The sequence below is a fragment of the Carya illinoinensis genome, chromosome 9 (genome assembly GCF_018687715.1).
Source record: "Carya illinoinensis cultivar Pawnee chromosome 9, C.illinoinensisPawnee_v1, whole genome shotgun sequence".
In the NCBI taxonomy this organism is placed as follows: Eukaryota; Viridiplantae; Streptophyta; class Magnoliopsida; order Fagales; family Juglandaceae; genus Carya; species Carya illinoinensis.
In genome coordinates this window covers 18,345,764-18,370,419 of record NC_056760.1, presented here as the reverse complement: position 1 = coordinate 18,370,419, position 24,656 = coordinate 18,345,764, and the positions used below count along the sequence as shown (strand labels likewise).

Sequence of the window (24,656 nt, the reverse complement as noted above, 5' to 3'; positions counted from 1 at the left end):
ATGTTTTTTTTTTTCCTTACATAATAAAGCAAGGACAATCATCATTCTTTTGACACTCTTTTTCTTTTGCTGAACTTCTTGGTCGGCTGCCTTTTTCCAAATTTCTGCAATACAGTTTGATGCCCAAATAAATCACCTTTGACCGTGAGTTTTATAATAGCCAATAAAATTAAAACATTAGTACCCTTTAGACCCACTTAGGCTTGAGTCGAGTTAAAATAATTTAAATTCTTTATGAAGAGTAATGGATTAAGATGATATAATAAATTTTATAAAATTTAAGAATTAGGAATAATTTCATATTCTTTAAAAAACAATAATAGTTGCAGTCATGGTACAAAGAAAAGAACAGAGAGAAACTCTTATCAAAAGAGTGGACAATACATATTCTCAAAACTTTATATGATTAATTAACAAATTATAAGCAGAATGGTGGGAATTCTTATGGAAAAGACGAGTGTTGCGGACCCAGCTGTCTTCATGCCAGATTGATCTTCTGAATTACTTGCCACTTTGAAGCTCAGCTCCGGATCGCCTTTGAAAGGTAAAGTATCAAGGAAGATCAAGGTACAAGTGCAGTAAACAGGCCTTTTTATATACACTTCAAGTCGGTGTGCAAGGATGGTAGGATTCTTGATATTTGATACAACTTGCTAACGCATCATTTAAGTTTAACCTGGAGGATGAGATGTACTTCTCTCTTGAAGATGGACCTTAGCTCTTCATTAGCTTCAATGCCGATTCTCCTGTTCACGTAAAAAAGCATGTGTTTATAATTAGGATTGTGAAAAATTAATAAAGATCTAAAACAGATGCTGTCTATTGATCGCGCAGAAAGACAGATAAAACTCTCAAGCAAAAGAGAGTACACACTGAGGGTCTTCATACAAGAACAAGTATTATAGTATATATAGTCTTCGATGAAAGAAAGAGAACAAACAATAAAATAATTGGAACAATCAATATTCATGATGCAAGCATTGCTGTATTAGATCCAAAGCTTATACTCGGGCCCTTTTGGAGTCAGAATTGACTCCGAAATGATTCGATCCCTATGCTCCATCCAGAACGGGCGGGATCTAATTGCGACTAAGAACCGATGCAAACCATGGTAGATCAAACTTTTAGTTCTGGGATAAAGAAAATTGCTGAATTAAGAAAAAATCTCATAAAAAAACTCTCCAAGTCGCACAGGAGATTGTCTTCCCCTGGCATTCTTTTTCCTAGCTGGCAGCTTGTGGTTGGGGGATCCTGATGAGAAGGTAATTACGCTAGGCAGGATCGGTATCAAGTGGCCTGCCACTATATCTCGTCAAAATCATTCTATAAATTCCTGAATAAAATCACCCTCACAAACTTATGAGCAGCTTCAGATGATTTTCAAAGTTATGGTCAAATTAAGTCCCTTTAATAACTAGGCAAAGTTCAAATGCTAAGATCATGCATTTAGACGCCTCCTAGTCGAGAACAGATTGGTAATGCACAAACTTCATAACTCCAGTTCTATGCCATTCCAACACGACAACAGGATCTGTTCTAATATGAATAGATGATCAAACAAGAGAGCTACAATTAAAAAAATATTCAAATACTAGTCACTACAATGAGAAACTACATAAAGATCAATAATCTTAAAGAAAGGAATTTAGCAAATTACCCTATTTTGGAGCCCTTTTTCCCCACAAGAATCTTGCGCTGGCTTGGCTTGTGGGTGATTAAGTGCTGCTCAATCCTTAGAGAACCATCCCTTAATTCCTTCCAGTCCATTAAACGGTGTTCAATATAGTATGGTATTTCCTAAAAGGAGCAGAATACTTGGTCATTATCTAAGCTAATTCCTGAAATACCCAGATGGCCCTACGGCAGATGAATGATATGGCCTTAAAGTAGAAATATGAGAAAATCCCATGTCTACCTGATGAACATGGTCCAATAGCCTTTCACGGACAACTTCTAATGATATGTTCTTCATAACTTCTTCACTCATAGCAAAAGGATCTTCATCCCAGGGCCTTTTAACTGCCTAAGGATTAAAAGCCACTAAAAAGTCAGTGTTAGGAGAACTTGATTGAGTGAATAATGAATAGGAAGAGCAATGCCAATTTCATCAGGTTTCTTTTACAATCCATTCAGTGTATCACCCATACCTTTCCTGTCATGTAAGAATTTTGATTTCAGGGATCAAGAGGATCCATTGTGAATGGACGGATTATTGCATGCAAAACAGGTCAGTAAGATCTCTCTCTCTCTCTCTCTCTCTCTCTCTTTTCATGAGCAAACTTTGCACTAGGGAACTGCATTTAAAGCCCTATGAATATTCGAAAATATAAAGACGAAATTATTATATGCAGGAGGTAGATTATACCAATCCCACAAGCTGAAAGTTCATGAATGTTCCGTGGATAATATAATTCAAAATGAGTAAACCATCCAAATATGTCTATGGTTATTGACATAAACCAGATGAACAAAAACAAATAAACCACAAGCTATATGAGTATCCCGGTTAAAGTTGGATTTAAACTATCTGGAATGTAATTCTTCATAGAATATTAATTCTGAAACGAGTGAGAGAAGAACTAGAATATTAATTCTTCCAAGAAAGAAGTAAAGGTGCAAAGGCATGATGTGAATTATAAGTATATATACATATATACCAAACAATACAAATCAGAAAAAAATTTCTTTTGAGAATCAGAAGTTATAAGAGAGCCCATAACTATAGTCCACACAAGAGACAACAGCAGACCAAAACGCTGGTCTGCAATGTTTAGGCTGGACAATCAGATGACATTCTAAACTACGTACTGTAATAACGTAAATTCCAGAAATCTCTTATTAACTGAAGTTCAAATACAGTTAGGAATAGAAAATGTATTGGTAGTACAACTACATGCCTGCTCCATCAAATATTGGGTTAGACCTTTCACTCCATAGCCCTTAAGTCCTGAAATCATGAAATACCTACAAAATTAAATTAAATTATATGCAATCAGAAGCGATCCGGAACACCACAAAGTTTCAGAAAGGTCATAACCTAACATTCCTTTATTCCCTGCAAGAAAACTTACCTTTCAAATCCAGGCAAATCTTTAAATTGTTCGGCTGCCTTTAACAGATCTTTCTTTTTCTCGACTAAATCCACCTTATTCATGCATAAGATGCGCTTCTGTTTTGGGTGTGGTTGTGCTCCCATTCGTTGGATCAATCTTGTCACCCTTAAATCAGGCCTGAATGTGTGGAAAGATGCAAAAGGTTCAAGTAATCAAAGACTGAAATATGATTATAAATAGCAGTGGATTCATTAGCACTTATTCACAAAAAGGGCTATAAAAAGAGGCATGATACAGCAGATTGTAAATTGTTTCGCATTATATTAAGTTTACATACAACTCAAATTAAGTAATCAAATGATGGTTGATAACCTTTTGCATCATTGTGAGGTAAGTAGCGCTTTATGGAATTCTACTTTTAGCTTGGTTGCACTAAATTAGGTCATGCCACAACGGGATTCAATTCATTGTGAAACATTATTGAAAAAAAATTCCCTCTGATTTGATGTGGTGCATTTGGAGGCAAAGAAATTATGGAGTTGAATATTGTGAGTGGATGGAGGATCTCAGGGCTTTCTTCCCTAATTCCCTTTCTCTTCGGATACTACTCATTTTGGTTCTATTTCTAGTTTTAAGGACTTTCTTGCGCTTTTTGTCCTGTTCAGGTGGATCTCATGTGTACTTTCTTTGCATTTGGGTAGCACCCCTATAGCTTCTATTGATAAAAGTTTTACTTATTCATTAAAAAAAGCAATTCTCTAGGCAATTTCAAACACTTTTGCCTCTTGAATGAGTGGGGCATTAGTATCTCACCAGTAGTGAATACTTGATATTTACTTACCATACAGTTTATGTTTTGTCTCATTCCTTGTTGAATCCTTTGTTGATTAAATTGTCATGTTTAGCTTATATTAGATCATTTGTTGCAATTTCTAACGATTTTTCAATTTATTAACAGTGTCCATACAATTCAGTAATAAATCCAAAACTTGGAATGCTCAAGGATATTAAATAAGAGCTAATATATAAAGTGTGAGTGAAACTTGTCACTTTTGGTACAAGCAATAAGAGATACTGATATCAACAATAAGCAAACAACAATGAGGAACCATGCAAGCCCTTCAAGAGGCTTATTAATCATTTTATTATGGAAAAAGGCATGACTAAGGGTTTCCATTTGATTCTTATAGCAGATAATTGACAAGAAAATAAAAGGCTCAGGTAAGATTTTGAAACCTAAGATAATAAATACTAACAATCAATATACGAGAATGTTCTTATGATCAATAAAATTTTGTTTACCGATCAAAACAAAAATATACAAGAATGTGAAGTTTATCCAGAAAAACAAGCCAAGAAAAAAAAAAGACAATTTAAATGACAAGCAAAATACAAAGATCACTTCACATTTCAATCTCATAAACTCAAAGAAAGGTTTTTCAACATAGACCTTTGGAACATGATATTGGTAAGAAAGTGTTGGCCAAAATGTATGGAATGGAACTTATAGAAATGTTACTGTCAAGTTATATTGATCCCAACGCAATTTGAATAAATAGGCATCTAGATACACTTCCTTACACAAACCTTTTAATAAGTCAGAAGGAAAGCATATCTGTTGTTGATTGTATGTTTTTACTTTTCTCTCTCTTCTCTCATGTCTCTTCGTCTTCCTATTCCTGGTGCTTCTCGCCAGGAATAATCCTTAATCTTACCAGTTTCTTTTTATTTGTTTTTTCCTTATTTCAAGTTCATATCTTTTTATCAGGGCTTGAAGCTATTTCTTTTCTTTTTATAAGTGGAAGATGTGCAGACTACAGGTTGAAGCAAAGCTGTTTGGTTTTCTCAGGAAAGGTGGCAACCTTTTCTGTATTTCTGAGAAGAGTAAGAAGATAGAGAAGTCTCTTTATCTTGGTAGAGGGATGGTGAACTGGATGGCTATGGTGGTGGAGGAGTGTTTGAGGTCTCTTGGTAACATGGGATCATATCAGACTAGAAGGGAGGGGTGTAGAGTTTTCTTGGTTCAAAGATGCCACAACTCGAATGGAAGTTTTGTGAAGTTGAGCATTGAAAGTTTCCAAAGAGTGGCCAATTCTCTTAAGAGAAATAATACCATTGAGATGCTGAATATCAATGGTATAGACTGCACAAAGGCCCCCGTGATCCAGAACCATGTGGTGAATTTCTTTGAACAGCTTATTACAGAACAAGAGGCGTGGAGGCCACATATAAATGGACTCGGCTTTGATACTATTGAGTCCCAAACAGCGTGTTGGTTGGAAAGAGCTTTTGAGGAAGAGGAGGTTTATGGGGTGGTAAGAAGAATGGTGAAAGACAAAGCGCTAGGCCCAGACGATTTTTCTATGGGGTTTTTTCAAACATGTTGGGAGGTAGTGAAAGAGGACATAATGAATGTCAAGAATTGTTCTTAGCTAGGAAGTTTAAGAAAAGCTTGAATACTACTTTTATTGCTTTGATCCCAAAGAAAATCGGTGCATCGGAAGTGAAGGATTTTAGACCCATTAGCCTCATAAATGGGGTGTACAAAATCATTTCCAAGGTTCTTGCTAACAGGCTAGGGGAGGCCATGAGGAAGATAATTTCAAAGCCACAAAACGCCTTTGTAAGGAGTCGTCAAATCCTGGATTCTGTTCATATAGCTAATGAGTGCCTTGATAGTTGATTAAAGTCTGGTGTTGCGAGGATTATCTATAAGCTAGATATGGAGAAGGCTTATGATCATGTGAACTGAGACTTTCTTCTCTACTTATTGAAGAGATGTGATTTTGGGGAAAAATGGTGTTCGTGGATCGGATGGTACATCTCAACGGCAAGATTCTCTATTTTGATAAATGGCTGCCCCCTTATCTCAACATCCCACTTATTATTTGCAGATGACACACTAATTCTTTGCGAGGTAGAGCAAGAGCAGATTAGGGCACTGAAGGCGCTCCTACTATGCTTTGAAGCAATGTTAGGGCTGAAAGTGAACTTTGATAAGTCAAAGCTAGTGCTAGTTGGGAACGTCAGTATCACTCTGCACTTGGCCAACTCACTTGGTTGTAAGGTTGCTTCTCTCCCTATGATATATTTGGGATTGCCGTTGGGGGCTGCCTCACGGGCCTTTATCTATTTGGGACACAATTATCGAAAAGATAGAACGAAAATTGGTAGCGTGAAAGAGAGTGTACTTGTCAAAAGGAGGCCGGCTGACTCTAATCAAGAGTGCTCTTTCTAACTTACCTACTTATTTTTTGTCTTTATTTCCAATTCTAGGTAGTGTGGCAGCATGGATTTAAAAACTCTATCATGACTTCTTATGGAGTGGGATGGAGGATGAATTCAAGTTTCATTTAGTCAGCTCGGATAAGGTGTGCAAGCCAATTCCCTTTGGGGGTTTGGGGATAAAAAAACCTAAAGATGTTTAATAGGGCTCTTCTTGGGAAATGGCTTTGAAGATATAATATGGAACCGGAAGCTCTTTGGAAAAGGGTGGTCGATTGCAAACATGATAGTGTATGGGTTGGTGTACCAAAGAAGGGAATGGGATCTATGAAGTGGGGGTTTGGAAGCATATAAGACGAGGTTGGGGGGTGTTCTCTCGCCATTCTAAACTTGTGGTGGAGGAGGGCACTTGTATAAAATTCTGGAGGGATATTTGGTGTGGGGATGAGGCCCTAATGGACTCTTTTCCATCATTTTTCCGAGTGGCATGTGACCAAGAAGCTTTAGTGGTGGATCTCATGGTTCGTTCAAGGGACCAAGTCCAATGGAGTGTCACTTTTAATAGAGCAGCCCAAGATTGGGAACTTGACAGCCTTGAGACTTTCTTTAGCCTAGTGTATTCCGTGAAACTGAATGGACTGCGAGCTGACAAGCTGTGGTGGACACTTGCGGGTAAGGGTATCTTCTCGGTTCATTCCTTCTATAAGGCCATTACTTTTCTTCCAAATATGCAGTTTTCTTAGAGAAGATTGTGGAGGAATAAGGCACCCCCAAAGCTCTTTTTTTCACATGGACAACGACCTTGGGTAAGATCTTGACAACCGATAATCTACAAAAGCGCCAAGTAATTATTTTAGACTAGTGTTGTATATGCAAGAATGCGGGCGAGATAGTGGATCATCTCTTGCTACATTGTGAGACAGCTAGAGCCATGTGAAGCGAAGTGTTCAGTCGATTAGAGTTAAGCTTGGTGATGTCGGATACAATGGTGGAGTTATTGGCTAGTTGGACAATTCCGTGTGGTGCTCCACAGATCAAAGTTGAATGGAAGATGGTCCCTATATGCATTATGTGGTATATATGACGTAAACATAATGAGAGCATATTTGAAGATAAGGAGCGGTCATTAGAGGAGCTTAGATCTTTATTTTTCCGTACCTTATTTCTCTGGGCTATAGCTGTAGATTTTAACGGCCTAAATTTACATGATTTTCTTGTTTCCACTATTACAATCTAAATAGGTCTTATCCTTTGTATATCATCTTGTATACTTGGGCTATGCCTATTCTTATTGATACTACTGTTTACTAATCAAAAAGAAGTTTTGTGAAGTTGGTTGAGTATGGTACGGGAACCGGGGAGGGCATTATTGTGATCCCAGAAGGTTGGAAAGGGAGTGGATGGGCTGGTTTTGTGAGGAAAATGAGAGATATCGTAGGTTTTCAACCCTCTGTTTCAGCTCTAGAGAACAAAGTTGCGACTAATAGTGGTGGTGCTCCACAGGACTACAGAGGGAAAGAGGTGATCTTAGGAAATTCTAGTAGAGGTGCTAATTCTCCTTGTAAAGTTCCGTACTTGTTGGTGATGATGAAGCCGGCAACTGGTTCATGTCATAATAGTGGCAATGGAGATTATAGGAAGGATGATCTTGTGCTAGAGGGAAGAAATAGTAAGGATTGCTTGAAAGGTGAGTCCCAGCGTAATTGTAAAGGTGGTGGTGCCAATGGCTGGCCTTCCGAGGTGAAGCAGAGGTTTGGAGAAGTCGAGGGGTCGCTTTGGCATATTCAGGTGAAGCTTATTGGTTGGAAGGAGAGGCTCGAAGCTTTGTTGAAGAAAGTAGATGGGGCCTAGGCTTGTTACTAGGCTTGGGTTGTGAATCTGTGGATCTTAAGGAGTGGAGGTGATGGGGGAGTCTTCTGGGCTTAAGGCTTCTAAAGATAAGGTGGGATATGGGCTGGACAAAGGCCACATTAATAGGCCTGTGAAATGACGGGCTAAGCTTCAACAAAGGCTTTAGACCCAAGAGCCTGATAAGAGTGGTGGCTCAGTCCAAATTAACGACTGCTTTGATGGCTGTGTCGTCAACACAGAATGGGTCTACAACGGCATGCGACTCTTCTCGAGGTACTTCGGCATTGAGTTATTCTCTGGTGATAGGGTTGCCGACGTCTTCTCTACTTCTCATGGCTTCAAAGGATGATTTTCATTGAAGGAGATAGAGAGGGGTCAGTGCCATCTTTGTCCTCATCATAGCTATGTGATGGTGGTATAGGGCAGGTTGTAGGGGGAGAGATAGTGGAAGAGGGTGATTGTAGTGAGGGATTGAGGGTCTCTGCCCTTGGGTCTGCCGAGAAGATTGTTTCTAGGGGTTCATTGTACCCAGTTTAACAACATAGGTTTGCAGATGGTTCTTGGTGGAGGGGAAGGATATGAGGTTCGAGAATTTGATGAGTTTTTCGAATCAGATAAGGAATCTGCTCCTGATCCATTATGTTCCATTCCTCCAGGCATTGAATGGACTGATAACTCCTCTGATTGGGTGTTGAAAAAGGTGGATGAAATTAAGTATTGTGTGGGGATCACTTGTGATGGATTTAAGGAACAATTTAAAGCTCTCCTTATCACTATTGAGGCTGGTCAACCATCTTTGGCTAGATCTGCTTCTAAAAAGGAGAGGGAATTGAAAAGATTGTTGTGTTCCATCAACTATAATGTTAGGGAAGGGAGTGCGTATAGAAGTAAGGGTAAGGAGAGGGCTGTCAACTGTTATTAGGGCTGTAAATGAACCAGTCTGCTCGATAGCTCGCTCGGTACTCGTTCGGTTAAACTCGAATCAAACTCGACTCGTGAAAAAAAAAAGTTTGTTCGTTAAAGCAGATACTCGTTCGATTTGTAAATGATACATACTCGACAAAACTCGACTCGACTCGACTAAGGCTCGTTTAGGCTCGCTCGTTTATGCTCGAGTCGACTCGATTAAAACTCATTCATATATTGATGAATATATACATACACCTATGCATGTATATATGTATTAGCTAATAATATAAGCATACCACTTTTATAATTAAATATATAATATGTATTCTAATTACTTATGTCTATATAGTAGATATACTTCATAGGTATATTTTATAATTTGTATAATAATTAGTTGATAAAATTTAATAATTTCATATAATAGTATGTAGGAACCATATATTTTTTTTTTGATAAGTAATAAAAGCTTCATTAAGATAAAGATGGGCATAGCCCAGGTACACTGGAGGTAAACATGAACATACACCCATATATGAAATAGATATATTCTATTATATTAAGTGTATGTATTAATAATATATGTAGGTATATAATATATTATTATTTTGGATAAATATCAACTAGTTAGATATAAATTATTTATAAATTTTTTAAAATTTTATAATTTAATAGAGGTTCTATTAATTAGTTGTATAAATTCAATATTAGTTCTTATTTATTTATTTATTTAATTTATTAATTATTAAATCTGATTCAAAAATAAAAAAAGACAATTCAAACTCGAGCTCGAGCTCCGCTCGACTCGAACTCGTTTGTGGGACGAGCTCGAAGTCGAGCTCGAGTTGAGATTTCAGCTTATCGAGTCGAGCTCGAACAAAGAATTAAAAAAAAATTTCGAACTCGAGCTCGGGTATTTTGAGTCGAGCCGAGCTCGGCGAGCCAAAACTCGGCTCGGCTCGGCTCGATTACAGCCCTAACTGTTATCAATAAAACCAAAGATCATTTCTTGGAACGTTGGGGGCTAAATGATTTTAGAAAACGTCTCCGGGTGAAGAATTTGATCCATAAGTGGAGGGCTGATGTAATGCTTTCAAGAAACCAAATTGAAGATTATTAATAGTTTGTGGAGCTATCATTGTGTGGGGTGGGCCGCGTTAATTTTGAATGGGGCTTTGCGAGGCATCATTATTATGTGGTATAGGAGGTATGTGGAGTTGATAGAACATTATGTGGGAGAATATGTGGCGGCTTGCCATTTTAAGAATGTGGATGACGGATTCAAATGAGCTTTTGTGGGTGTTTATGGCCCTAATTTGGATGGTAGTAAGAGAATTTTGTGGGATGAAATGGCACTTACTGTCGGTGGGACCTTCCTTGGTGTTTTGGAGGCGATTTCAACATTACTCAGTTTCCTAGCGATCAAGTGGGGATTCTCACATTTCTCATGCAATGACTGTATTTTCAGATCTCATTTTTTAGTTGGATCTTACTGATTTACTTATGGTAGGTGGGGATTATACATGGTCCAATGGGAGAGCATGGTCTAGGTTGGACAGATTTTTGGTGTTGACTTCATGGGAAGCTTATTTTCCTGATTTGTGTCAAAAGAGGCTACCGAGGATTTGTTCTAATCATTATCTCATTATGTTGGATTGTGGGGGCATTATTTTTTTTCAATCGGTGCATTCATTCTCGATGCCGGCACCGCATAGAAACCTATCACTCCAAAATGGTGGGGCATTATTGGAGGCCGTAGGTACTTTGAATTTGAAAATTTGTGGTAGGAGAATGAGGGCTTTGTCGATAGGGTGAGGATTTTGTGAGGGGAAGACAAATTCTTGATTCAGTTTTAATAGCTAATGAATGTTTGAAAAGTAGAATCGGATTGGGCAAGTTTGGTATTCTAGTTAAATTAGACATGGAAAAGGCATATGATCATGTTAACTGGGAGTTTGTCTTATACTTGTGAGGTATGGTTTTGGAGAGAAGTGGTGTTTGTGGATCAAACATTGTATTTTGATAGTTAGATTCTCTATTTTGGTGAATGGCACCCCGGTTGGTTTCTTCAATAGTTCCCATCACTTGAGACAAGGGGATCCTTTGTCTCATTTTCTTTTTGTTCTAGTAATGGATACTTTGAGTAGAATGATTGAAGTAGAGGTGGATGAGAGTTTCTTGTCGGGATTTTTGGTGGGAGATGAGACTCGGGCAGCATAAAAGTCTCACACCTTCTTTCTGCAGACGACACTTACTTTTTAGTGAGACCAATCAGGATCATCTTCGTTCTTTGAGAGCCTTTTTGCTATGTTTTGAAGCTGTTTCTGGTCTTAGAATTAACTTATCCAAGTCTGAAATTGTTCCAGTGGGCTCTGTTATGAATATTTTGAATTTGGCTAATATCTTGGGGTGTAAGGTATCCTTGTTACCTATGAGATATCTTGGTTTTCCCTTGGGCGCTCCTCACAAATCTATAATGATTTAGGATGGTGTGATCGAGAAGATTGAGAAGAGATTAGCTGGTTGGAAAAAGCTATACTTGTCTAAAGGGAGAAGAATTACTTTGATAAGGATTATATTGTCTAATCTTTCAACGTATTTTCCTCTCTCTTTTCCCTTTCCCCGTAGGGATGACAAATAGAATTGAGAGGATATTTCGGAATTTTTTGTGGGGAGCTAATGGGAAGGAAAGAAAGTTTCACTTAATTAGTTGGAATAAGGTTTGTTCACCGGTTTCTTGTGGAGGATTGGGGATGCGAAATTTGAGGCTCTTTAACAAAACTCTTTTTGGGAAATGGCTTTGTGAGGCTCTTTAACAAAGCTCTTTTTGAAAAATGGCTTTGGAGGTATCATCTTGAGAGGGATGCGTTATGGAGAAATATTGTTGATGTTAAATATGGTAGGATGTGGGGGAGTTGGTGTTTTAACGAAGTAAGAGGAGTGTATGGGTTGGGTTTGTGGAAGTCTATTTGGTTGGGTTGAGGGGAATTGTCAATCATTTTAAATACAAGGTGGGAAATGGGACAAAGATTAATTTTTGGCATGATATTTGGTGTGGGGATTCTGCTCTAAAGAATGTTTCTCCCTCCCTTTTAAGGATTGCTAGAGATCAAGAAGCTGCAGTGGCTGATTCCTTCACTTTTTTAAATAATAATCTTCAATGGAATGTCAATTTTATTAGAGATGTGCATGATTGGGAAGTGAATGTAGTCTCTGATTTTTTTGGAAGATTATATGATATGAAGATTGTTCCGGGAAGGGAGAATAGTCTGGCTGTGGATTCATGCTGGAAATTCCAGATTTTCGGTTAACTCCTTTTATAAGGCGTTAACCTGTCATTGTGTCAATAAATACCACTGGAAATGCATTTGGAGATCTAAGGTGCCTAGTGGCTAGTGAGGTGGCATTTTTCGGTTGGTTATTGTCTCTTGGAAAAATTTTGACCATGGATAATTTGAGAAAGCATGGATTATTTGTCGCGGATTGGTGCTTCATGTGTAAGAAAGATGGTGAATCTGTTAACCATCTATTTCTTCATTGTGAGGTGGCTAAAACTTTATGAGATGAGATTGTTTATAGGACGGGTATTGCTTGGGTGATGCCTAAGCAAGTGGTGGATCTTTTTGCATGTTGGCAAGGTTTTAAGGGGAGACATCGCATTGTTGCCATATGGAATATGATCCCTTCATGTTTGATGTGGTGCTTAAGGTTGGAGAGGAATGGGTGGTGCTTTGAAGATAGAGAATGCTCGATGGGAGAATTTATGGAGTTTTTCTTTAGTACTTTGTGTTCTGGGGCTAAGGCTCTTGTATTGAATGGAGATAATCTTCATGATTTTTTTTTTTTTTTTTGCTTTCTCTAGTTTCTAGCTGGTATCTAGGTGCTTTCTCTTGTATGCTTCCTGTGCACTTGGGTTATGCTACTTGGTAATAAAATTCTCTTATCACTTGTCAAAAAAGTCAGAAGGAATTTTACTAGCTAAAACAAAATCCTATTGCATAGAGCCAATACAACATATTTGCACGTGAATATGATCTATAGCCCCTTCCCCTCTGAGCATATTTGCACCAGAATGCTATGAAGTTATCCAATTGAAAAGTGTAATTAGCGTGACAGAGTGAAAATAAGAGCAGACTTTCTTCATAACAGATTGGTACAAAGAGTAAAATTTAACAAAAACCTCACATACAAACGTAACCACATACACTAAATACAAGTGGAAACATGCATGCCCACAAACTAAATTGACAATTTTGTAAAGTCCCTATCACATAAATGTTCAAGAATAAATATAGGAAAAAAAGGAAGTTTTAAATGGAATTCTTAGCTATATGAAACTTTTGACTAATGGAAACTAGATGGCATGTACATCAATGTATCAATCTTCAGCTTTTTTTTATTTTTTATTTTTTTTACAACTTACTCTGTACATCGCCAGTCTGAATAAAATAATTTTCTTCAAATAAAAAGAAATTTAACATATGAAAAAATTAAAAAGTATCGTGTCTACTTGTGATCAAATTCTATTCACTGACCTGGTAAGATGCCTATGGACATCGAAAATAACAATGAGCGCATCATAGAGATTAACAGAACTCCAAGCACTTTCCACACGAACCTTCATATCCTTGTGAAGATGTCCACTTTTATTCAACATGAGTCCTGGCGTATCAAAAAAACACTGCATGGGGCATAAAGTGACCATCAAGTAATAATGTTATCAAATAGCACAAAACCAGCTACAACAATGAAATTGTGCAGTTACAATATTGATAATGTGTAATCCTAAAAATTCTCTCTCACTAGAAAACATAAAGACAGTGGGAAATACCATTAAAGTTTTTTTTTTTTTTTTAATAGGTAATCAAAGATATTATATTCATAGAAATAGGCAAAGCCCAGGTACACATGAGGAAACACCTAGCTAGAGGTAACAATAGAAAGAAGAAAATCATGGACACTTAGTCCGTTACAAACTATGGCCTTGCCCACAAGAACAAGGAAAATTCTATACACCATAATACCATCCCACTTGCATCCCACTAAGTAAGATGGGGCACATTTACCACCATTGAACGATTATTTATTGAATGCTTTTTTATCATCAAATGGTGATAAAGCGCCACATCATATATAGTGAGATGCAAGTGAGATGGTGGAGTGATTTATAGCATTACTCTAAGAACAATGATTTAAAAAAAAAAAAAAGACTTTTAGCTCATCCATTGTTCTCTCTCGATCTTCGAAACTTCTAGCATTTCTCTCCCTCCAAATGCACCAACACATGCCTATCGATACCAATCTCCAAATTGCTGCTACCTGTGAATCACTGTGTATTCCTCTCCAACTTGCAAGGAAATCCACCAATCTACAAGCCATAACCCAAGACAACCCAACTCTTGAGAAAAAATCATCCCACATGATCCTGGTCACCTCACAGTGTAAAAACAGATGATCAACTGAATCCCCATGCTTCTTACACATGCAATACCAATCTAACACAATTACCCGTCTTTTTCTTAAATTATCTATAGTGATCCAAAGATGCTGTCCAAACAAAAAAAACGCTGCTTTAAAAGGAGCTTTCGTCTGCCATATGCTCTTCCATGAGAACATAGACCTTCCGAAGTTCGTAAGCACTTGATAAAAAGAACTAACAGAGAAATACCTTTCTTAAAATGACTCCAGTGTATCTTGTCTCCGGTGCCCCCTGAAATATTTGAAAACTATAATGCCGCAAAGAACTCCATAGTAGACTCCAACTCCCAATCTTGAGTTGTCCTAATGAAATCAATATTCCATTGAGGGGAGCCATTTGAAAAGACCATAAGATAGGCGATCGTTGCCTCCTTATTTCTAATGAGCGCAAAGATAGCAGAGAATGTGTCTCGTAGACAATGGTTACCACACCATTTATCAAACCAAAAACTGACCCTAGAACCATCGCCCACAACAAAATGTTCATGTCCTCAAAAGATCTCCCAAAGACTCCTAATATTTTTCCACAACCCCACTCCATGAGTGCCTCATACCTCATTCGAGCACCATCCTCCCCAAGCTTCCCCAAACTGTGAATCTATAACAAACTTCCATAAGGCCTCCCTTTTGTTTTGGTACCTCCACAACCACTTACCCAAAAGAGCCTGATTGAATTTCATCAAGTGGTGAATCCCCAACCCTACCCCAGAAATTGGGGTACAAACTGTTGACCAATTAACCAAGTGGAATTTGAACTCTTCCCTCAGTCCACTCCATAAGAAATCCATTTGTAACTTCTCAATGCGGTTAGCGACCTTTATGGGAATTGGGAACAGAGACAAAAAGTAGGTGGGTAAGTTTGAAAGAGTGCTTTTAATCAAGGTCAACCTACCGCCTTTCGACAAGTATATCCTCTTCCAGGTAGCCAATCTACACTCCACCTTTTCGACCACATCAACCTAAATCCTTTCAGATTTAAAGGGGGCACCCAAAGGTAAGCCAAGATACTTCATAGGAAGTGAAGATATCTTGCATCCCAATATAGCAGCTAAAATCTTCACATCGTGGACAGCCCCCATTGGCACTAATTTAGACTCTGCAAGGTTGATGCTCAAACCTGACGCAACATCAAAACAAAGGAGTAGCGCCCTCAAGGTTTGGACATGACCAAGGTGTGCACAACAAAAGATGAGCATGTCATAAGCAAATCACAAATGAGAAATGTTGAGGTCGCCATTTCCCACCAAAAAACCATGGAGTAACCCACCATCCACCAAGCCTTCAATCATCTTGCTGAGAGCTTCCATGACAAATAAGAAAAGTAAAAGAGACAACGGATCTCCCTGTTTCAGGCTGCAAGAGGAGTTGAAGAAACCCATCGGTGAGCCATTTACCAAGATAGAGAAACGGGCTGAAGAGATGCAAAATTCTATCCATTTCTGCCATTTCCTTCCAAAACCATATCTTCCAAGTAAGTAGAGTAGGAACTGCTAGTTGACATGATCATATGCTTTCTCCATGTCTAACTTGCAAAGTAGCACAGGTTCTCTAGACTTCAGGCGACCATCCAAAACTTCATTGGCAATAAATACTAAATCGAGGATTTGTCTACTTTTGACAAACGCATTTTGTGGCTTTGAGATTAGTTTTTCCACCACTGTGCTCAATCTTTTCGCTAAGACTTTGGATACAATCTTTTACACCTCATTCATAAGACTGACGGAGCGATAGTCTCTCACATCCCTAGACCCCCCTTTTTGGGAATGAGGGCTAAGAAGGTGGCATTGAGACTCTTTTCAAAACTAGCATTAGAATGAAATTCATGAAAGACTTGCATAAAATCTTCATTGACCACCTCCTAGCAAACTAGAAAGAAACCCATTGTAAACCCATCTGGATTGGGAGCCTTATCACTTGCCATACCTCTGATAACACTACACACTTCCTCTTCTGCGAATGGTCTCTCTAACCACTCTGCACTCTACAGGTCTAGTGTTGAAAGAGACAGCCCATCCACTTTCGGTCGCCAATTGTGCTCTTTAGATAAGAGTTGTTGGTAGTAGTGTTCAATGTGATTTTTAAATACCATCTGATCTGAAGAAATTGCCCCATCTACCATCAGTGTATCAATAACATTGTTCCTCCTGTGAGAGTTAGCCATCTTGTGGAAGAATTTCGTGCTCTTATCCCCCTCCTTAAGCCACAGCACCCTTGATTTCTGTCTCCATGAAATCTCCTCCATCAAATTTACCCTTTCAAGTTCAGCAACTACCTAACTCTTGTGAGTTTTTTCTGGTGTAGAAAGAGTTCTAGCCTCCTCCTCGCCTTCCAGACCCTGTAGCTCCTCCACAAGAGAGCGCCTATGCTGAAATACATTGCCAAAAACTTGTTCATTCCATTGATTCAAATCATGTTTCAACGCTTTCAACATTTTTGCCATAATCAAACTTGACGAGCCTTGGAGGTCCACCAATGTCTGACCCTGTCTACAAAACCGTCAGCTTTAAGCCACTTATGCTCAAATTTAAATACCTTCTACCCTCTTGGATGCCTCCGCAATCTAAAATGATGGGAAAGTGATCAGAGCATAGACGGGGTAGCGATTCTTTGGGCTACATCCGGAAAGTGTGGCTCCCAATCAGGGGTTAGCAAGAATCTATCAATCCTCGACCAAGATGGACAATCTCGGATGTTAGACCAGGTAAACGTGCCTCCTGATAGTGGAATGTCCATCAACTCCTATTCTGAAATGAAGTCAGAAAAATCTCTCATGGCTGGAGATATGTGAGATACACCCAACCTTTCGCTTGGGAAGCGAGATATGTTAAGTTGCCCCCAATGTAACTTGGTAACTCCCACCAACTAAGGACTCCCGCCAGTTCTTCCCACAATAACCTTCTCTCCGAATCAATATTTGGGCCATAAACACCAGCAAATGCCCATTTGAAGCCGTCTTCTAAGTTAACAAAAGAGCATGCAACTGTAAAATCATCCATACACTCCTCCACCCTTTCCACCACCCTTGTGTCAAACATAATTAGAACTCCCCCAGATGCTCTTTTTGATGGTAGGTAAGACCACCCAACATGTTGCCCTCTTCATAGGTTGCGAACTATTTGTCTTGTAATAGCTTCCAGCTTAGTCTCTTGTAAACATATGATATCCCCCTTCCATTGGCAAAGTAAATTTCTAACTTGGAGCCGCTTATTAGGAGCAAGCAGCCCCCACGTTCCAAGATAATATTTTTGGCTTCATGGGACAACCATTTTACCCCTCCCCTTACAACGCTCTTGATTAGAGCTCTTTTATGCCCCATCCTCTTTCATTGCCCATGTTAGCTTTTTGAGTTCTCTTTCCCTTTTTTTGGTTGAAGCCAACAATTGATCGGATTTAGACTGGGCATTTGCAACCTCTATGGCTGTAAGTAGGGCCAAAAATCCAGCTTCGAAAACCCCATAAGAAATCCCTACCATGTGCTTAATGTCATCGCTCGTTGAATAACCCAATCTGACATGTTGGGATGAAAGGAGTTGAGAGGAATAGGATCATCCTCCCCTTCCCTGTTAGCCATGAACAGAACCAAAGAACCAGAGTTTTTGAAAACACTAGGCTCCTCTATCATCTCCAAACCTAGAAAACTAGCCTGTTCCAACACTTGAACCACTACCTTCGCTGCCAAAGAGATGAGAAGCAACCTAGAAGGTGTCGAAAACACTGTTTGTGCCACCACGTGCCCCAATTGCCCAACCAACTCTGCATTCACCACCATCAAACTACTTTGTGTCAATGCCGAATGTTTGTCTTCACTGCCAGAACGTTAGGAGGTGGGCCAGAGCATGTCGACGACCCAGTCTGTGCCACATAGGGGGGACGGCCCACCCATAAGCTCCCCGTGCTCCATCGAAAAGTTTTGGGTTTGTGAAAGGAGGATAGCTTCGTGTGACGCTGGAAAATCTGTCTTCGCCGCCACCACGTTGGAAGGTGGGCCAGAGCATGCTGGCAACCTACTCTGTGCCACCGTGTTTTGGGGGGGGGGGGGGGCCCCCCCCACGGCCCACCCATATGCTCCCCGTGCTCCATCATGCAGTTCTCAGCTTGTAAAGAACCAAAGCAGTTCTGGATTCCGTCATGTGAGCTACCGTCACTTGGGTTTCCGTCACATGGGCTGTCATCGCATGGTTTGCCGTCGGCTAAGTTGCCATTGCCATGGGCCCAGGCAAGGACACCAACCTGCACGCCAGAGATGAGACCTCAACGGATGGGCCTTACAGGCCTTATGCTCATGAGAGAGGCCTCAGGCCTAACATCATTTGAGGCAGGCCCAGACGACGAGCCCTTCTCAAAACAGGGCCCAGCCTATTTTCTCTTCTAGCCCATGTGATTTGAGCCTCTCCAGCCCATCCCCACCTTAGCCTTGCCAATTGTTTGCCTGGGGAGCTTTCGCTCAATAGAAGAGACATGGCCTTGGCCCTAGCCCTGGCCCAAGCCCAGACCCAGACCTAGGTCCAGACCCATACCTTATCAATACGGGAGCTCAGATTTTTCCAGTTCCTCCTTCACCCTGGTAACTTCCTCTTTCAAACAAAACAGAGCCTTCTGCAACTTGCTTTCCTCTATGCAAAAGTTGGACAGTGACCCACTCCCCATTTCGGGTACAACAATTTTTGTCACCTTTCTCTACTTGTACACCTGAGCGTTCCCCTGCCATGCACTCCTTTTTATTTTTTCCAAAAGCTTCCATTGTTCTCCTCCCACCACCCAACACCGCCTCTGCATATGACAACCTCCCCTTCTCCTTCCCCTTGCCTTCTTCTTTGTCCAGTCGTGGGATCAAAGCTGGAGTCTGCTTAGCCGAAGCACTCCTTGGCAAAGTATCCATCAACTCCCTCGAAAGGATCTTCCAACCCTTTCCTTCCACTCCTTTCGGGATTACTAACATAACTCGACCATCAGTGCCACCACCGTAATCTGTGACTTCCAAAAAACGCCCATATGCATTAGAGCGCCTATGAGCAAACAAAGCTTTGGCTCCATCCTGATAGGTCTTATAAAAAACCTTCCTTCCCCCTAAAAAAAGACATTCTTCTACTGTCTTTGCCAACCAACAAGCACTTGCCATATTGAGCATTAACTCTTTTGTAACTCTCCTACCCCTCTCTGTGATGTGACAATGGTTTCCTCCCTCCATAGACAAAACAAAGACCTTTGTCTCTATTAAAAAATGCTTAAGGAAACCCATTCCAAAAGATAAAACAGAATAATGAAAGTAGAGACTGACAAGAAACTGATTCCGGCAAGGATTCACCGGAACAGACTACCCATCTCAAAAGTGTATGGAGGGTTTTAGAATTTTCCTTTCAAAAAGATTTAACTCGCTGTGGTTTTAGTTTATTGTAGAACTGGTAGAATCATGGCGTGGTAGTATACCATTAAAGTCATGTTGTAAGACTCATTTTTATGTGCTTTTTAGTAGGAAGAGTAACATGAAAGAAAAAGGATAAATAGCATTTTACACAAGAAATGCTTCAGTTTTTGCTAAAGGAAAAAATAATTGAATTAGAAAATTTTAATATTTCAATATTAACTGGAATGCATTCCAAAGAATACAATTAGCCATAGAGTTAATAATTATAGAAAAATGGAAGAAAAATCCTTGATCCCCCTATATAAAATTTAGTTTAATCTCCCACGACTTTATGAAATGAAATTCCTAAAGCTTCACACAGAGGCATTGACTTAACCGAAAAAGTCTTTGAACACAGGTGATATCCCTATCTGGTGAGCCTCTACAGATGGTTCTTTTTCCACTAGATCAGCCTGGGATCTAATTAGAAAACTTCGAGGCAGCAAGTGCATTGACAATAGTTTGTATGTGGTAGATATCTTCCCACTAAGGTTTCTGTGCTCATGAAGGTATTTCTCAAGTAGTCCTCCCTTTGATGTGAATACTCATAAGCTAAGCGTTTCATTAGCTTCAAAATGTGATTGATGTGTTGCTCCAAATGATGAATCTATGGACCGTGTTTTGTGTCCGAAAGAATTGGCTCCTTATGTATTGAACTATTTTTCAGTGTTAGGAGGATTGAATTGTTTGGAAGGACAATCATGGTCTAGTAGGGTTACTCTGCAGTTCCAGAAGGCAAGAAAGAGCTCACGGCTTGGTAATTGGTTTGTTCCATCAATTATTAGTTGGAATCTTTAGAATGCTCTGCTAGAATGGAAGCTCAGTTTGTGAATCCTTGGACACAAATATTTTTATCTAGATTTGCTTTTATGCATCTGAAGCCCAATCTTAGATGTACATCATATCATATAGAAAACTTAAAATATTTATTAAGTTACATACATTCATTAGTTACATGGGATTTAGAAACTATATGCATTTGATAAAGATATGGAATTGATATGAATTATAATTTAGAATTATTAAGTTTTGCAAGCAGATGCACACCTACTGTATAATTCATGTGTTTACACAGAAAGAAGTGAGGAGTTAATATATCAAAATAAGATACGCACAATTTGGGTGTTTTCTTTTGTCATCACTCCTAACACTTCATGAGTAGTGGTGTTTGTCTTCCGGGAAACAGCAGCAACCTTTGTTCCAACCTGTGATAGATGTACCACAGATTTAACACATGCAAGCGGTTATCTAATAAAAAATGCTAGAAATGAAAGATGCTGGAAAAAAAAATCGTAATTAATGCTACACAGAAGAAGATGATAATGCCAACAACAACACCACCAACAAACAACAATAATATCAGTATTAGTAATAAAAGAATTACTGAATAATGCTAATATGCATAAAGCATACTGTACAATCCATTGTGGAACTGAAGGCCAAGAGACAAGGATAAACTCCCTAACATAATAATAATAAAAATAATAACGGCAACATTAAAAATAACAACATTTATATGTAAAGGGATGTCCACACAGCAATGCATTGCTTTGATAAAAGAGGATTTTAGGAGAAACTACCATTAAACCAGTCCATATATAAGCTGCACTATTGGTTAATAGGTTATCTATTTCTTCAAATGTGAAAAGGTTCTGGATACCCATTTAATAAAGTATTTCCACACCAAAGATCATTCCAAACCTGAATTCATGTATCAACTCCTACCTCACAGCTAATAAATTTATCAAAGTTCCCCGAACATTCCACTTGCCAAAACTAACGCACTTGGCTCAATAATTATTGCATCAATGATGCCCAAGGCTCAGCAGTATGTATCAGACTTGAAAAATTAAATTACAAATCATACAGGCACCATGAAAAAGCAATAGAAGACACCAACCATGGTATAAAACTTTGATCTATTTTGCACAAACTACCATGTAACTCATTGATGATACTCCACGCATCATATGTTTTTTTACAAGTACTCTCAAACATAGTACTTTTGCATCATACATAGTACTCCCAAAACAAGAAAAAGAAAAAAAAAAAAAGATATAAAGACACTAAAAGTTTATGTTTGTCTTAGGTCTTCCATAGTTAGTCACAACAATAAGTTTTTGATAAATAATGCAATCTTATTTGAATCTTCTTACTAATCAAGAAAAAATAATGCAATCTTATTTGAAGAGATAACCACGACCCAAGTACACGGGAAGTATATAAAAGGACAAACAAACCAGTGAGAAAAGAAAAAGGAACAAAAATCTTTGACACCTATGAAGCTAAAAAAAACATGGGACCATTTTCATGCAGCCAATCAAATATAAAGGGAGTTGAATATTAAGAATTTTAATTATATCACTGTCCTCCCACGGACTTCAAATGTGTGGTCACTGTGTTCCTACCAAATAAAACACATTTTTTATAGGTAATCAAGAAGTTATATTCATAAGAAAAGAAGGCATAGCCCAAGTACACAGGATGCATACCTGAGAAGTACCTGACACCAAATACAACACATTAAGCGCATAGGAACCATCCCCCAAGCTTTATAGTTATATGACTCCTGTAAGGACTACACCAACAAGCCAATAGCTCCGTTGGGCTAAACCCACAAGATCCCAAAACTGCTGAAAACCAAAGCTCATAAATACCTAGCTACCTCACAATGAAGCAAAAATTGATGAATGATTTCTCCTCATTGCCTACACATATAACACTACAACAATGCTACAATGTGCCTCTTCCTCAAATTATCCAGCATTAAAATCTTCCCAAACGCTGTCACCTAAACAAAAAAAACTACCCTCTAAGGCACCATATTTCTGTAAATACTCTTCCAAGGGAATGGAGAGCCAACTCGTGGACTGACCATGTTGAAGAAAGACAGCCTCAAAAGTCCCCCTTTTTGGATTAGGATCCAACAACTTTTGTCCAGACCACCTCTTCTCAACCTGAAAGGGTAAAAATTGTCTAATGATGAAGAGAACAACTCCACCACTGCCAGTCCTGGGCTGATCCAACAAAGTCACATTTGATTGTGGTACGTTATCAGAGATCTGCAAATGGTCTATGGCCAAAGCCTCCTTACAACAAAATATGGGAAACAACTCTGGGAAAAAAATCTTCAAAGCTCGTCTCTATGCCACACATAGTACCAAAATCTTATTTTGGACCTGTCACCGACCTCATATCTAATAAAACAGCAGAAATCCCTTCAACCCCTTCTAATTATTTTCCACACCCCAACCGCATAAAGCCCACAAACCTCGTTTGAACACCACTTGTACTACATGCTACCATACCATCCACCACCAATCGACATATAATGGCATAATGCCACAACCATTTTCCCAAAAGAGAGCCCTGTTAAACAAAAATAGATTTCTTAACCCCCCCCCCCCCCCCCCCCCCCCCCCCCCCCCCCCCAACCACAAGGTTATACACTACGAGGTAGATTAAACAACCACGAAAACTGCGTTGCAGAATATGGGCATACGTAAACATATCTTACCGAAAACTCATTTTCTCTTGCAAACATACGGTGAAATGCAAAGTAATCTACATCCAAAATCGCAAACCACATTCAAATTTTGTTTCTTTTTTTATAAGTCAACATTCCAAACAATATGAAATGATGACTACAGCCCCTGTCGTATATCATAAAGTCAAAGACTCAAAATACTCTTCGTTCAAAACCATATAACCAAACTATGATTCGAAAAATTCAAATATTCCAATGCTAAGTTAGTTGCCAATAAAACCAACCATGTGGTTCGTCAGTGCAGACTTCCCAGCATTTGGAGCACCAATTATCCCGACCGACAATGACTTCTGGTCCTCCTCCTTCACTACCGTGTCCTCATCTTCCTCCCCCACCTCATCGTCCGCTGCCTGTAACGCTGCCTCGAGCAGCACCTTGGCAAGCACTCTCCTCCTCCTCTCCTCCTCCTTCTCCGAAATCTTCAATTTTCCTTTCTGGGTTTCCTTTCCGAAGATTAATTGATCAGCTTTTTCTCTATATTTCTCGTCCCAAGTGGGCTGCTGAGCGGCTTCAGTGTTGGGTTCCGAATTAATGGTTGGTAATGTGTAATGGTTACTGTCAAAGACTGAGTCTGAGCCATTTTCAGAGTCTGAGAAGGTAAGTGAGTGTGCGTTATCGTCTTCTTGAGGCTGGGCTGAGTAAGATTGAAGAAGAAAGGTTGGGTGGAGAGAAGTTCTGTAGGGTTTTGGAGGGTAGGTCGCGAGGGTTCTCAGAGCTCTCAAAGCTTTCATATCTCAGCCTCTATAGAGAATGCGAGCAAGCGAAAAAGGTCTGCTCGGAACTTGTAGTGTAGAAGCATATATAGGAAAGGTCGTGATGGTTTTGCGGACGTATGCGTTGCAGTCTTGCAGAGCGCTGGATTCTGGGGTTTTGGGTTTTGGTTGCTTTTTTTTTTGGGGTAAACGGGTTTTGGCTTGTCTTGTCTTAGGGTTATTGAAGTGAATTAAAATCAACTTAGTTTCCTCTAATTTTAAATCGACTCTAATATCTACATATATAATTTTTAAATTAAAAATTTATTTCAATTCAAAACATTTTTACACGTGAAACTTATAATTTTTTTTCAAATTAACATATTTTTACACGTAAGACTTACAACATTTTTTAATTTTCCATAAATAAATTTAAACTCATCTTAATATCTAAACAAATCCAAACTCATCTTAGTTGGGTTTCACAAAAATTACTTTAC

General features: G+C 39.0%; 1 protein-coding gene across 1 annotated transcript; it reads right to left on the bottom strand.

Moving 5' to 3' along the window:
- Positions 1–245: 245 nt before the first annotated feature.
- LOC122277207 (GTP-binding protein ERG) lies at positions 246–24,365 on the bottom strand. Its single transcript, XM_043087128.1, has 8 exons — positions 23,689–24,365; positions 21,033–21,122; positions 13,571–13,716; positions 3,072–3,230; positions 2,898–2,964; positions 1,916–2,023; positions 1,658–1,797; positions 246–746 (listed from the first exon to the last, which is right to left on the bottom strand). Exons 1-8 carry the CDS (start codon positions 24,193–24,195, stop codon positions 662–664), a joined length of 1,302 nt encoding a protein of 433 aa, XP_042943062.1. The 5' UTR covers positions 24,196–24,365; the 3' UTR covers positions 246–661.
- Positions 24,366–24,656: the final 291 nt, after the last annotated feature.

Excerpts from the sequence above, each read along its gene's own strand:
- LOC122277207 (XM_043087128.1), bottom strand. The coding sequence starts at position 24,195 with ATGAAAGCTTTGAGAGCTCTGAGAACCCTCGCGACCTACCCTCCAAAA. Across the intron at positions 21,123-23,688 it reads CTGCACTGACGAACCACATG|GTTGGAACAAAGGTTGCTGC; the intron begins GTTGGTTTTATT and ends CATCTATCACAG. Across the intron at positions 13,717-21,032 it reads CAAAAGAAAACACCCAAATT|TGTTTTTTTGATACGCCAGG; the intron begins GTGCGTATCTTA and ends TGCCCCATGCAG.